The 13,747-nt window shown below is 44.5% G+C and overlaps 1 protein-coding gene across 5 annotated transcripts in view; it reads left to right on the top strand.

Moving 5' to 3' along the window:
- The window catches only part of LOC133282377 (C-Maf-inducing protein-like), a 269,329-nt gene that overhangs the window by 163,260 nt on the left and 92,322 nt on the right, over window positions 1-13,747 (top strand). For all 5 annotated transcript variants that reach the window (XM_061478396.1, XM_061478395.1, XM_061478397.1 and 2 more), the window contains exons 2-3: window positions 1,857-1,982; window positions 9,948-9,998. In XM_061478396.1, the coding sequence (XP_061334380.1) occupies window positions 1,857-1,982; window positions 9,948-9,998 (177 nt within the window). The remainder of the gene's footprint in view (window positions 1-1,856; window positions 1,983-9,947; window positions 9,999-13,747) is intronic.

Genomic DNA, 13,747 nt, shown 5'->3' on the forward strand with positions numbered 1-13,747 from the left:
GTGCAAAGCATTCAACACTGTCCCACATGACGTCCTTGTCTCTAGACTGGAGAGACATCAATTTGATGGATGGACCAATTGGTGGATAAGGAATTGGCTGGATGGCTTTACGCAAGGACTTGCAGTCAACAGCTCAGTATCCAGCTGGAGACCAGTAACAAGTGGTGTCCCTCAGGGATCAGTGTTGGGACCAGTATTTTTCATCTTTGTCGGTGACATGGACATTGGGATTGAGTGCTCCCTTAGCAAGTTTGACGATGACACCAAGCTGTGTGGTTCGGTTGATGTGCTGGAGGGAAGGAATGCCATCCAGAGGGACCTTGACACACTTGTGAGATAGGCTGATGCCAACCTCATGAAGTTCAACAATGCCAAGTGCAAGGTCCTACACCAGGGTCGGAGCAATCCCAGGGACAGCTGCAAGTTGGGCAAAGATGAGATTCAGGGCAGCCCTGCGGAGAAGGAATTTGGGGTGTTGGTCGATGAGAAACTTAATATGAGCCTGCAGTGTGCGCTCGCAGACCTGGAAGCCAACCGTATCCTGGGCTGCATCAAAAGGAGTGTAACCAGCAGGTTGAAGGAGGTGATCCTGCCCCTTTACTCTGCTATCATGAGACTCTACTTGGAATACTGTGTACACTTCTGGTGTCCTCAACAGAAGGACATGGAACTGTTGAAACGAGTCCAGAGGAGGGCCATGAGGATGATCAGGGGACTGGAGCACCTTCCATATGAAGTTAGGCTGACAAAGTTGGGGCTGTTTAGGATGGAGAAGAGAAGGCTGCGTGGAGACCTCATAGCAGCCTTTTAGTATCTGAAGGGGGCCTGTGAGGATGCTGGGCAGGGACTCTTCATTAGGAACTGTAGTGATAGAACAAGAGGTAACAGGTTCAAACTTAAACAGGGGACATTTAGATTGGATATAAGGAGGAAGTTCTTTCCTGTGAGGGCAGTGAGGCCCTGGAATGGGTTGCCCAAGGAAGTCGTGAATACTCCATCCCTGGTGGTGTTCAAGGCCAGGTTGGACAGAGCCTTGTGTGACATGGTTTAGTGTGAGGTGTCCCTGCCTGTGGCAGGGGGATTGCAACTAGATTATCTTAAGGTCCTTTCCAACCCTAACTGTTCTATGATTCTTTAATTGTACTTCTGTGATGCCTAAGAGTTATTAGGGTACTAATAAAGATTTTCAGGTTTGTTTCCTTGCTACTACCAATTTATGTTGTACATGTAATTTCAAAGTTTGTGTTTCACTTTAAACTGGGCATCAGCAGTCTGTGCAGGAAAGCAGTACTTACATATAGGCTTAGATTAGTAGGTTGGTTGCTCTACTTAAACTTGTTTGAGTACAAAAGCTGAGGCTTGAATCTTTGGAGCCCCAAGAACCACTGTCAATTGAAGCAGTCTAGATTTTGTTAATTTGCTTGATCAACCTTGCAGCCAGGTAGAAGAAGAAGTGGATGAAAAGTACTTTAATATAGTACAGTGCTGTTCTGTCTGTGTGATTGAGGTGCTTCTTCATACACAGTTGGCACGTGTATGGCCAGATCCTTTCATGTTTAGTTCAACTGGAATTTACATTCCATTGATTTTGGGTCCAGAACAAATGCAGTTTGACATTTTTGTATTTCAGGCATGTAAGTCTAGCCTGGTTTTGTTTTTATGTGAGTGATCTTAACACTTGAATGAGTTGAATGAAGGTGGCTGGATGGATCTCTCTGTTGAATGGCCTGTATAGGAATTTTGCTTTCCAATTAGATCTTATGCAGATATTTTCAACATCAAGAGTAACTTTGATAGTGCTGTTCTTACTTTCAAATTGTGAAACTTTCTTTCCTCTGTCCTTTGTTTTCTTGCAGCCAGCTGGGTACATGGAAAACTCCATTTCCTACAGTGCTATTGAAGATGTTCAACTGCTCTCCTGGGAGAATGCCCCTAAGTACTGTTTACAGCTCACAGTCCCTGGGGGTACTATCTTACTGCAGGTACAGTAAACACCAAAGTACAATTTTCTTTCTCTCTTACTATGAATTTCCTTTATCTTGTCTGCTATACATGAAATCTTAATTAAATGGACTCAGAAAAGACAGAGAATTCAGTGCTGTCAAATTATCTAACCACCAGACTCTGAAACTCTTCATGTTGTTTGACAGTCAGAATGGAAATTTTGGGCCACAGTGGTTAAATCTTATTCCTGATTTTGTGCATCAAAATAATACCCTATGGAGAGGCACATTGATTCGGGCCTGGAACAACTGTGGTTTTGCATATAGTCCTATTCCTGCATGAAACAAATTAAAAATGTCATCCTTCAATTCATACAGGAAACCCATAACTTGCACTGATACTAACAGGTATCTTTTTAAAAAATATATCTTCACTGGAAGATTTCAGTATATTTGCATGTCTACAGATGCTAGTCCTCAAAGTGTTGTTTTCAAACTGAACATGCTGTGTTTATTATTCTCGATTTCTTCATCCCTTTGTGAGGCTTAGGTCAGTACAAGTTTTAGAGGCAGAAAATGACTCCACAGTGCTGAGCTTTGGAACTGCTTTAAAATAGGAAAAGCAAAGCATTTGAGAACTGTCATGGTTTAAAACCTAGCCAGACAGCTTGTTCACTCAATCCCAGTGAGTGGCGCCAGGCTAGAAGCAATCGAGGCCCCCCCCCCCCCCCCAGGGGCTTTCCCCTTCCCCACTACTGGAGGAATGGGGAGGAGAATCAAAAGAGCGCAACTCCCACGGGTTGAGACAAGAACAGTCCAGCAAACAATGTACAACGCAAATCACCACTGCTACCACCAACGACAACAATGATAAGAGAAAATAACAAGGGAAGAGAATACAAGACCACCTGCTGAGAACAGAGTCCGACCCAGAAGACCCCGTGTCCTTCCGGGTAACTCCCAGTCACCCCCCCCGCGCATGACATGCTGTGGTATGGAATACCTCTTTGGCTAGCTTGGGTCAGGTGTCCTGTCTCTTCTTACTCCCGACTTCCCCTCCTCCCTGGCAGAGCATGAGACTAAGAAAGTCCTTGGTCAGGGTAAACATTACTTAGCAACAACTGAAAACATCGGTATTATCAGCACTGTTCCCAGGCTGCAAGTCAAAACATAGCACGGCACCAGCTACCAAGAAGGAGAAAAATTGACTGCTACTGCTAAACCCAGGACAGTATCCACTCCTTATACCATACCATTCATGTCATGCTCAGATCCCACATTTTCAATATACCATCTCTCTCCCACATATATACATCCATATACACACAGACCAAGAGAAAGAGATCATTTTCTTAGTGCATGGACCAATCCCTATAATGCTGCCGAGTCCATTCGGTCCATGATGTCAGATTCCATCTCTTGTAACAATCTTTCAGGGCAGGAAAGGCTGTGTGCAGTATTGTATCATTGCCTGCTGATGCTGATTGTTCCTTTACTGTGGAACATGTCCAGTTCTATCAAAGTTCATTCTCTGTTGGGATGATGGCTGGAGGGAAGTCAGGGCTAGTCGCTGGTGACCTGGAGACATCTAGTTGATGGGCTATAAAAGTATTACACAGCAGGACACCGCATACAATTAAGTTCATTGGCTGTTTTCCCCTAAAATCAAAAACCCTTGAGGTATACATTGGACTTCCCCATCTTCCTGCATTACCCACCAAGTATATCCAGGTCCCTGAGCAAAAGCAATCCCACGAGTGGGTTTGCCTTTACCTGAAGCAGGAATAGCCCAGACTGTCTTCCCCAGCAAATTCTTCATATGCACCACGGGAACTTTGTCCCCCTCTACAATATGTAAAAGTTCTGACTGGGCTGGGCCAGCCCTGCTGTCAGGTCCTCTGGTGTTGTCCAACCAGGTGTCCTTTAGTAAGTGTGTATCCCAATGCTTGAAAGTTCCCCCACCCATTGCTCTCGGTGTTGTTTTTAACAACCCATTGTACCGTTTGATTTTCCCAGAGGCTGGTGCATGGTAGGGGATGTGAAATGCCCATTCAATGCCATGCTCTCTGCCACAAGTGCCTAAAAGATTGTTCTGGAAATGAGTCCCATTTTCTGACTCAATTCTCTCTGGGGTGCTGTGTCACCACAAAATCTGTTTCTCAAGGCCCAGGATAGTCTTCCGGGCAGTTGCGTGGGGCACTGCGTATGTTTCCAGCCATCCGGTGGTTGCTTCCACCACGGTAAGCACATGGCGCTTGCCTTAGTGGGTTGGTGGCAGTGTGATATGGTCAATCTGCCAGGCCTCCCCATATTTATACTTCAACCATCGTCCTCCATACCAAAGAGGCTTTAACCGTTTGTCTTGTTTAATTGCAGCACATGTTTCACAGTTCTGAATAACCTGGGCAATAGTGTCCATTGTTAAGTCCACCCCTCAATCATGGGTCCATCTATATGTTGCATCTCTGCCCTGATGGACTGAAAGCGTCATGGGCCCACCGGGAAAAAGAAGTATTCACCTTTATGTTGCTTGTCTAAGTCCATCTGAGCCAGGTTTAAAACCTAGCCAGACAGCTTGTTCACTCACTCCCAGTGAGTGGTTCTGGGCTGGAAGCAATTGAGGCCTGCGTGTCCCCCCCGGGGGCTCTCCCCTTCCCCGCTCCCGGAGGGATGGGGAGGAGAATTGAAAGAGTGCAACTCCCACGGGGTGAGACAAGAACAGTCCAGCAAACAATGTACAACACAAATCACCACCGCTACCACCAATGACAACAATGATAAAAGAAAATAACAAGGGAAGAGAATACAATACCATCTGCCGAAAAAACGAGTCTGATCCAGAAGACCCCATGTCCTTCCAGGTAGCTCCCACTTACCCCCCCCCCCGGGCGTGACGTGCTGTGGTATGGAATACCTCTTTGGCTAGCTTGGGCCAGGTGTCCTGTCTCTGCTTCCTCCCGGCTTCCCGTCCTCCCTGGCAGAGCATGAGCCTCACAAAGTCCTTGGTCAGGGTAAACATTACTGAGCAACAACTGAAAACATCGGTATTATCAGCACTGTTCCCAGGCTGAAAGTCAAAACACAGCGCTGCGCCAGGTACCAAGAAGGAAAAAAATTGACTGCTACTGCTAAACCCAGCTGCTGTGCTGACAAATAACTTTGAATAGTCAGAACTTAGGCTAAGTTGACTCCATCTTAATTCTTACCATAGTTCTCCACATTGTTTCAAAGACAATTTTACCTGTTACCCCTTGGGAATTTTCTTTTTCACTTGAACGTACAGCTATGACTGCTGTGTACATGCATTTCATGTAGAGAGTGTCAAGAGATAGGGTGAGAAATTTCTTCAGAAAATATGAAGATCAGTTTAAACTGTGTAAAACTCATGAAAAATCAAAAAGGATATGTTTACTCTTGAAAAAGTATGAATCATTGGATTGATCATAATAGAACTTGTGTGTGTGGGTGTGTACACTCTCACATTGCTGCTTTTGCACAAAATGTAGTCCAATTGGTAAAAATATGGGAACATACTGAATGATACACTAATGACTGTGATAACCATGTGTCCTGGGTTCAGCAGTAGCAGTCATTTTTCTCCTTCTTAGTAGCTGATGCAGTGCTGTGGTTTTGGCTTTCAGCCTGGGAACAGCACTGAGAAGTCCGATGTTTTCAGTTGTTGCTAAGTAATTTTACTCTGACCAAGGACTTTCTTAGTCTCATGCTCTGCCAGGGAGAAGGGGAAGCCGGGAGGAAGCAGAGACGGGACACCTGACCCAAACTAGCCAAAGAGGTATTCCATGCCACAGCATGTCATGCCCAGGATGTAGAACTAGGGGCAGTTACCTGGAAGGGCTAGATCACTGCTTGGTCAGGCTGGGTATCGGTTGGCAGGTGCTGAGCAACTGTATTCTCTTTCCTTGTCATTTCCCTTATCATTATTATTATCGGTGGCAGCAGTAGTGGTTTTGTGTTTTACCTTAGTTACTGGACTGTTCTTATCTCAACCTGTGGGAGTTACATTCTTTTGATCCTCCTTCCCATCCCTCTGGGAGGGGGAGGGAGTGAGGAAAGGGGGGGGGGAAGTGACGGAGTGGGCTGCATGGCTGAGTTGCCAACTGGGCTTAAACCATGACAGTTCTTTTTGGTGCCAAACGTGGGGCACGAAGGGTTGAGATGATGACAGATCTGACCAGATTGTGTCTAATCGTATTTGTGATAAGCATTCAGTGTTTCAGATTAATAGTCACTCGTCACAATGCTGATTTATTGGCTTTCAAAGTTGTGGCACTTTATCTCCCAGTTTCAGCATTTCATACCTTACTTACAGCCAGTATTTGCTGTCTTAGTGCATAGTGGGTGAGGGGCTTAGGCTAAGGTTCTTGTTTTGCTGTACTTTATGGTAATGACTTGTAATAAAGTAGACTCATTGATTATGAAACTGATCTGGCTTGTGTTCCCAGTGTGGTCATCACCTTTATACTTTGGGAGGTGTATAATGGAAGTATTTAGCGTACTTTTTCCCCTCCTCAGGTGGTCAACCTATGAAGGAGACATTCCCTTACATTCTAACCTCCCCCACCAGATTATTTACAACATCATTTGAGAGTTCTGAAGGTTTTGAATGGCCTTTGAGTACCCTTGAGTCCTGCCTGCTGATTGTGATGGGGATCACCATGTTGGCAAACATACAGAGTGTGCTTTACCCATTTTGTCTCATCTGAAAAGTTAAGCAGAGTCAGGTTTGGGTCTTGTCTAGGGTTAGATGATGTTATAGGAGGACCAAGAGATTTTCCCCAAGGCTGGACAGTCATGAGTGGCAGGGTGTGTAGGATAGTATGGGAAAGTATCTAGGCCAGTGGGCCCCTCCAGTGCTTTGGAACTTCACCACTGAACAAGTGCAAAATCTGGAATATTTAGTTAAACACTTAAATGAGGTGTATTGTCATCCTGGTCATTCCAGAGATGGCCAAATCATGGCAATGTGCTGTGGCTTGGCCTATGCTTACAAAGCCCTGCTCAACACTATCCAGCACTTTTAAAGGGGAAAAAATGTCTCTGGATCCAATGGCAAAGCAACAGACTATGCAGGTACTCCAACTACCTCCAGTAGTGAGGGGAGGAAGAAGGGGGTGATTGAGCGTGTGGCTGCGTGGTTCTGAGTTACTGGCTGGGCTTAAACCACAACACCAGCAGAGATGGGAAATATTTTTAGGAGGAAAATAGCATTTCTAGCAGTTACCATCAACTCTCTCTTTACCTTGAGTGAAGCCAGAAGAGTGGAAGATTTCATTTGCAGGCCTGCCCGTGTTGTGGAGGTGCAACACTGCAGTTTGCATCAGCATTATAAATTTTTTTTACAGTCTGCGTGAAGGAGCAGTGTGTGTGCCATGGGGGTTTAACTTCCTGCAGCCTCAAGCTGTTCTGCTCTGCTGTTACTTTGGCTGATTATAAATTGGTGCATAGAAGCCTGCAATATTTTATGGATCTGTTGTGGTTTAAGCCCTAGCCAGACAGCTTGTTCACTCACTCCCAGTGAGTGGTGCTGGGCTGGAAGCAATCGACCCCCCCCCCCCCCCCCAGGCTCTCCTCTTCCCCGCTCCTGGAGGGATGGGGAGGAGAATCAAGAGTGCAACTCTCAAGAATATGGATGCCTTCCCCCCATGTAAAATTTCAACCCATCTTCCTACTCTGCTCCTGATGAGTAATAGCAAAGGCAAATGTCCTACAGACATTAAAGATCTGACCAAAGCCTGTCTGAAACCCAGGAGGACTTTTCAGTCTTTGTCTCATACACTGTTTTATAGGAGGTTAATGTTTTGTAAGGTTTTGGTTCAGTTTTTTTGCATTTGACCCAGGGAAGTGCAGACTAGTCAGTCTCACCCCTGTGCCTGGCAAAATCTTGGAGCAGATTCTCCTGGAAGGCATGCTAAGGCACATGAAAAGCAACAAGGTGGTTGTAGACAGCCAGCATGGCTTCACTAAGGAGAAATCATGCCTGACCAATTTGGTGGCCTTCTATGATGGAGTGTCATGGTTTAAACTCTGTCAGCCATGCAGTCTCGCTCGCTCACTCCCCCCCTTCCTTCCCCCCCACCGCTCCCAGAGGGATGGGGAGGAGAATCGAAAGAATGTAACTCCCATGGGTTGAGATAAGAACAGTCCAGTAACTAAGGTATAACAAAAACCACTACTGCTACCACCAATAATAATAATGATAAGGGAGACAACACGGGAAGAGAATACAATACCACCTGCCGATACCCAGACAGACGGAGCAGTGAACTAGCCCTTCCAGGTAACTCTTGGTTACATCCTGGGCATGACGTGCTGTGGTATGGAATGCCTCTTTGGCTAGTTTGGGTCAGGTGTCCTGTCTCTGCTTTCTCCTGGCTTCCCATTCTTCCCTGGCAGAGGATGAGACTCAGAAAGTCCTTGGTCAGAATAAACATTCTCACCAGCAACTAAAAGCACTGGTGTTATCAGCGCTGTTCCAAGGCTGAAAGTCAAAACCACAGCACTGCACCAGCTACTAAGGAGAAACAATGACTGCTGCTGCTGAACCCAGAACATGGGGCTATGGAACTCATGGACAGGTGTAGAGCAGTTGACATCATCTATGTCCCACATGACATCCTTGTCTCTAAATTGGAGGGACATCAATTTGATAGATGGACCACTTGGTGGATAAAGAAGTGGCTGGATGGCCTCACACAAAGAGTCATGGTCAGTAGCTCAATGTCCAGCTGAAGACCAGTAATGAGTGGTGTCCCTCAGGGATCAGTGTTGGGACTGGTCTTGTTCAACATCTTCGTTGGTGACACGGACAGTGGGATTGAGTGCACCCTCAGCGCGTCTGCTGATGACTCAAAGCTGTGTGGTTCGATTGATACGCTGGAGGGAAGGAATGCCATCCAGAGGGACCTCGACACGCTTGTGAGGTGGGCTGATGCCAACCTTATGAAGTTTAACCATGTCAAGTGCAAGGTCCTACACCTGGGTTGGAGCAATCCCAGGCACAGCTACAGGTTGGGCAGAGAAGAGATTCAGAGCAGCCCTGCAGATAGGGACTTGGGGATGTTGGTTGATGAGAAACTTACCATAAGCTGGCAATCTGCGCTCCCAGTTAAAAAAGCCAACTGTTTCTTCGGCTGCATCAAAAGGAGCGTGACCAGCAGGTCGAAGGAGGTGATCCTGCCCCTTTACTCTGCTCTTGTGAGACCTCACCTGGAGTATTGTGTGCAGTTCTGGTGTCCTCAACATAAAATGGACATGGAACTGTTGGAACAATTCCAGAGGAGGGCCACGAGGATGATCAGAGGACTGGAGCACCTCCTGTATGAAGACAGGCTGATAAAGTTGGGGCTGTTCAGCCTGGAGAAGAGAAGGCTGCGTGGAGACCTCATAGCAGCCTTCCAGTATCTGAAGGGGGCCTATAGGGATTCTGGGGATGGACTCTTCATTAGGGACTGTAGTGATAGGACAAGTGGTAACGGGTTAAAACTTAAACAGGGGACATTTAGATTGGATATAAGGAGGAAGTTCTTTACTGTGAGGGTGGTGAGGCACTGGAATGGGTTGCTTAAGATTGTTGTGAATGCTCCATCCCTTGGAGTGTTCAAGGCCAGGTTGGACAGAGCCTTGTGTGACATGTTTTAGTGTGAGGTGTCCCTGCCCATGGCAGGGGGGTTGGAACTAGATGATCTTAACGTCCTTTTCAACCCTAACTCTTCTGTGATTCTGTGATTTGCAGCAATATCTTCATGTCACTGCTTTCTGTGAGAATAAACTGCTTATAATGTGATGTTGTAGCTTTGAGCAAAGATTTTCCTTCATTCAGATGAGGCTGGGTGTAAAGTTAACCAGGGTGATAAAGTTCAGAAGAATCTGGTGATTGTAGATTCATTAGTTTTAGGGCACACATGGGTGATTTGCTTAGTTTTGGCTGGGTGATCTGAAATGCTGGTAGAAACTTAATGATTCTGTAACTTTTGTTTGTTACAGGCTGCAAACAGTTACCTGCGGGATCAGTGGTTCCATTCTTTGCACTGGAAGGTAAGTTCTGCACTTCACTGTCTTCCTTGTCTGCCTATAAGAATACTTTTTAGTATTCCCTATTCCTTTATTGTAAGAATGAATGGATTAAGTTCTTGTCTTTCAGAAACCTAAATCAGAACATGCATGCAGTTTTAACTTGTTTATAATGTGAAGTGGACAAGTTAACTTGTTACATAGCCCAGCTTTATTAGCATGTGATTGGCTTCAAAAAGTAGATAGGCAGTAAATTCACATTTAAACAGTAGGTTTAAACAGAGATAGGATGGTTTTGGTTTTGTACTATGAAGTGTAATATGTTACAGAATGCCTATAGCCCAATCACATGCTCTGGACTCTAGAGATACTTGGGGGTTTTGTGTTTTTTTTCTGAGAAACTAGGGAGAAAGGGTGTCTTTTAGAGTTGCTTACTGCAAGTAGCATCAATCTGTTACGCATCAGTCTGTGTTTATTCTTTAGGATGATTTTGATTTAAGGGCAGTTTTCATTTCAGATGTCTTGAGCCCTTTCTCATTTTCAGTGAGAACAATGGATTGACTGCCCTCAGTAGGGGAAGTGGATCACAGTGACACAATTGTCTCTCAAAAGCAGCACTTTCCTCATCGAAAACTGTAGCTGTTGACCTTTGGATGGAATTCATATGCATTTTTGATGCAGCTAGAAACAAGTTTTGGCCAGATGCTGAATATGGTTGTCCTTTCTTGTCTTGTGGTGGAAACACAGGCAGTAGCTTTTCATCTGAGGGCTTGTCTTTGACAAGGCTCCAGTGAAGTCAGCAAAGATTTCATCCTGCTGACAGCAGCCACATACAAAAATATAAGGAAGCCCCTCCCACCAAACTGTTTTTGTTGTAGGTGTATTTTATAGTTGCAAAATAGTCATGTGGCAAAACTACAGTATTGTTGTGCTTTGTATAGCCATCAGCATGTGGCAGAATCGTACTCTGAGCAGATCCAGGTTCTTATCAGTAAAAGCCAAGTGTGGAGATCTTTTCCAGACCACTGGCATATTCTCCAGCCTGTTACCCTGATTGCCTAAATGAGTGTGGGACAGTAATGCTGATAGTAGAAGGCTGGGCTGTGGTGTGGCACTTTATGTTGGCCTCTTGACAGTATCATTAACACAATGCCTAGTCAGTCTTGCTTTCTTTGCAACTCCTGAGGATAACAAAGAGCTTAAAGCATGCAGAGACATTATCCCCATGTGGCCATTATTTTTCCTCCTGCTTTGGCAGGCAAGGATGATGAGAGAAAGCATAGACAGAAATGATGCTGGAATTTCCTTTTCTACCTTGCCTCCAACAAGGATGGTACTGATGTGCTGGTGGCAAATGCCTGCTTTGCTCCTGCAGTGAGGGGAAAATTTGGGTCAGAGGTGCAACTCTGTAAAAAAAGGTAAGGAGTGGTAAAAATACAATCTGGCCTTACCACCACACACCCCATCAATTAAATTGTAGAAAGAAAGGAAAAGAGAAAAAGCAAGCCTAGACAGAATGACCTAGCTTGCTCACATGCCTTTCAGTCATGGAGAGGGAGCTTTGCTCTCTGGAAGTTGTTTTTAAAGGAGTATTTCTTAAACTTTCCAATGCTTCTGACCAAGCCTCTCATTTTGGGGAACTGAGTAATTTCACTTGTTGCAAAGTAGAATTTATTTTTGCTTCCTTGCTTCCCTTCCCACCCCCATTGAGTTTGTTTCTGAAAAACAAGTGAAACATTATCTTGATTTGAAAGACCTTCCCTTTACTAAGAATAGCAAGTAGCTTTTTCCCATAAGAACAGTGACAGGGTTCAGTCACTGCCCAGGTACTTTACACTAACAAATTCCTCTTTGCTAAAATGAAGATAGTTTTGATGGGTTTTGTTGCTTAATAGTTCAGAGGAAGAGCACCTGGTAGCTTTCTGCTCTTTACTTTGGTTGATATTTGTCAGGTTTAAGTGAGATCACAACAGAACTAAGAGGCAAGACAAGAGGTGTATCTAGAAGGGGAGCAGAGTGCAGTTATGTGGTCTACCTTAGTGAGGTTCATCACATTACTAGCACCATAACCTATGACTTTAAGAGTCAGGTGCCAAGGTTCATCTCAGTCCATAATTTGTATGGTTTGATGATTAAGCAGGTAGTGAGGGAACCCACAGAAAACCAGGAAGCCTATTCTTCTGGAATGGGTCATTTACACAAAGCACTGGCTGGCAGAGAGATTACTGCAGCTGTATTATGACTGGGTGGCTGTGTTGATGAATGATATATTTGAGGGTCTCCAGCTGAACCCAGAGCCCCATTCTACTAGGCACTAGATGTAGGTGGAGGGGAGGACCTTCACTTCCTCTGCCCTGCCCAAACAAGAGTCCATTTTACAGACAGCAAACTAATATTCTGAGTGTTTCCAGCAGTAGGGATTGCCCCTCCCCAAATTACAGTTGTGGGAGCAGATTCTGTCAGTGTCCTTCAGACTCCTTTTCTTATGCTTCAAGCTTTTGGGAGTCAGATGCTGCATGTAATCTGAGCTACTTGGAAAATGCCTGGATCCAGTGAATAGCTGTGTTGTTAAATATTTGGGGAAGCCTTTTAGGTTCAGGCACATACTGGTTATCTTTTGGTCTTGTATGAAGGTGCTATGGTCTGTGAGAGAGCTTTTATGTAGTGCAGTTTTAAGGATTAACATGCTGTGGGAATTAAATTTGCCAGCCAGCACCCTGGAAATAATTTTTTGTTCTATAGACAAACATTGAAATAAAAATCAAGAATAATTTCTTTCTGCAGTCCAGAGAATAATAAAAGAGATGCTACAGATAAACAGAAATAAAAGAAAACCAAGCACATAATTATCCATGTTTTAGATCCAGCTCCAGTTGTTTTTCTGTGTTATCCAACTAACTAGCTGTCAAGATGCTTACACAGCATCTTAGATGTGACTTTCTCCTTTAATGATGTGCTCATTGAAGAGAGCATGGATGTAGGGACAGACTGTTCTTATGTAGTAATTTTCTCTTTCGGTTTTCCATTTAAACCCTCCCAGTAAGGGTTACTCATAATTCCTCATTTAATCTGGATATCTATGTGTATCACAGCTCAGGTGTGTATTGGCCACCTCAGTCGATTTTTATAAATCCTGATTTCCTTCAGGTTGGAGCTAAGCCAAACTATCTTTGTCTAGAGAATAAACAGAACATGTTAACAACTCTCCAGATCCTCAAACATAAACAAATCATTAATCCATTGTGTAAGGAATGTTCCTTTCAACCAAGGAGATTGGTTGATCCATGATACATAATCTTTGGTATTTGGAAGCTGATAAGTCATAACAGTGTATCAATAAAGATAACACTTTTTGTGAATATACAAAACAGAATAACACATGCAGTTCATTGCCCTTTGTGGATCTAGGCTAGATACAGGGTAACCAACCACTTCTGTAGGGGTTGAACACAGCTAAGCTTGACTTTGAGGGGTACTGTGACAAATAATTTTGGGACACACACAAATAAGAAAATATGTAGCCTTGGCATTTTCCCAGAGAGCATCTATCTGCATTGTTGCTTGTTTGTATCTTGCCATCTTTGGGTTTAGAATCATAGAACCAACTAGATTGGAAGAGACCTTTAAGAACATCAAGTCCAACCATTACCTTATGACTGCCAAGACCACCACTGAGGGCTTCATCTACATGATTTTTTAACAGTTCCAGGGACGGTGACTCCACCACTTCCCTGGGTAGCCTGTTCCAATACCTGATCACCCTCTCTGTGAAG

Source organism: Pezoporus flaviventris, unplaced genomic scaffold (genome assembly GCF_033815535.1).
Source record: "Pezoporus flaviventris isolate CSIRO_AGI_PZ_B2104156 unplaced genomic scaffold, CSIRO_AGI_Pfla_v1 ptg000121l, whole genome shotgun sequence".
Taxonomy (NCBI): Eukaryota; Metazoa; Chordata; class Aves; order Psittaciformes; family Psittacidae; genus Pezoporus; species Pezoporus flaviventris.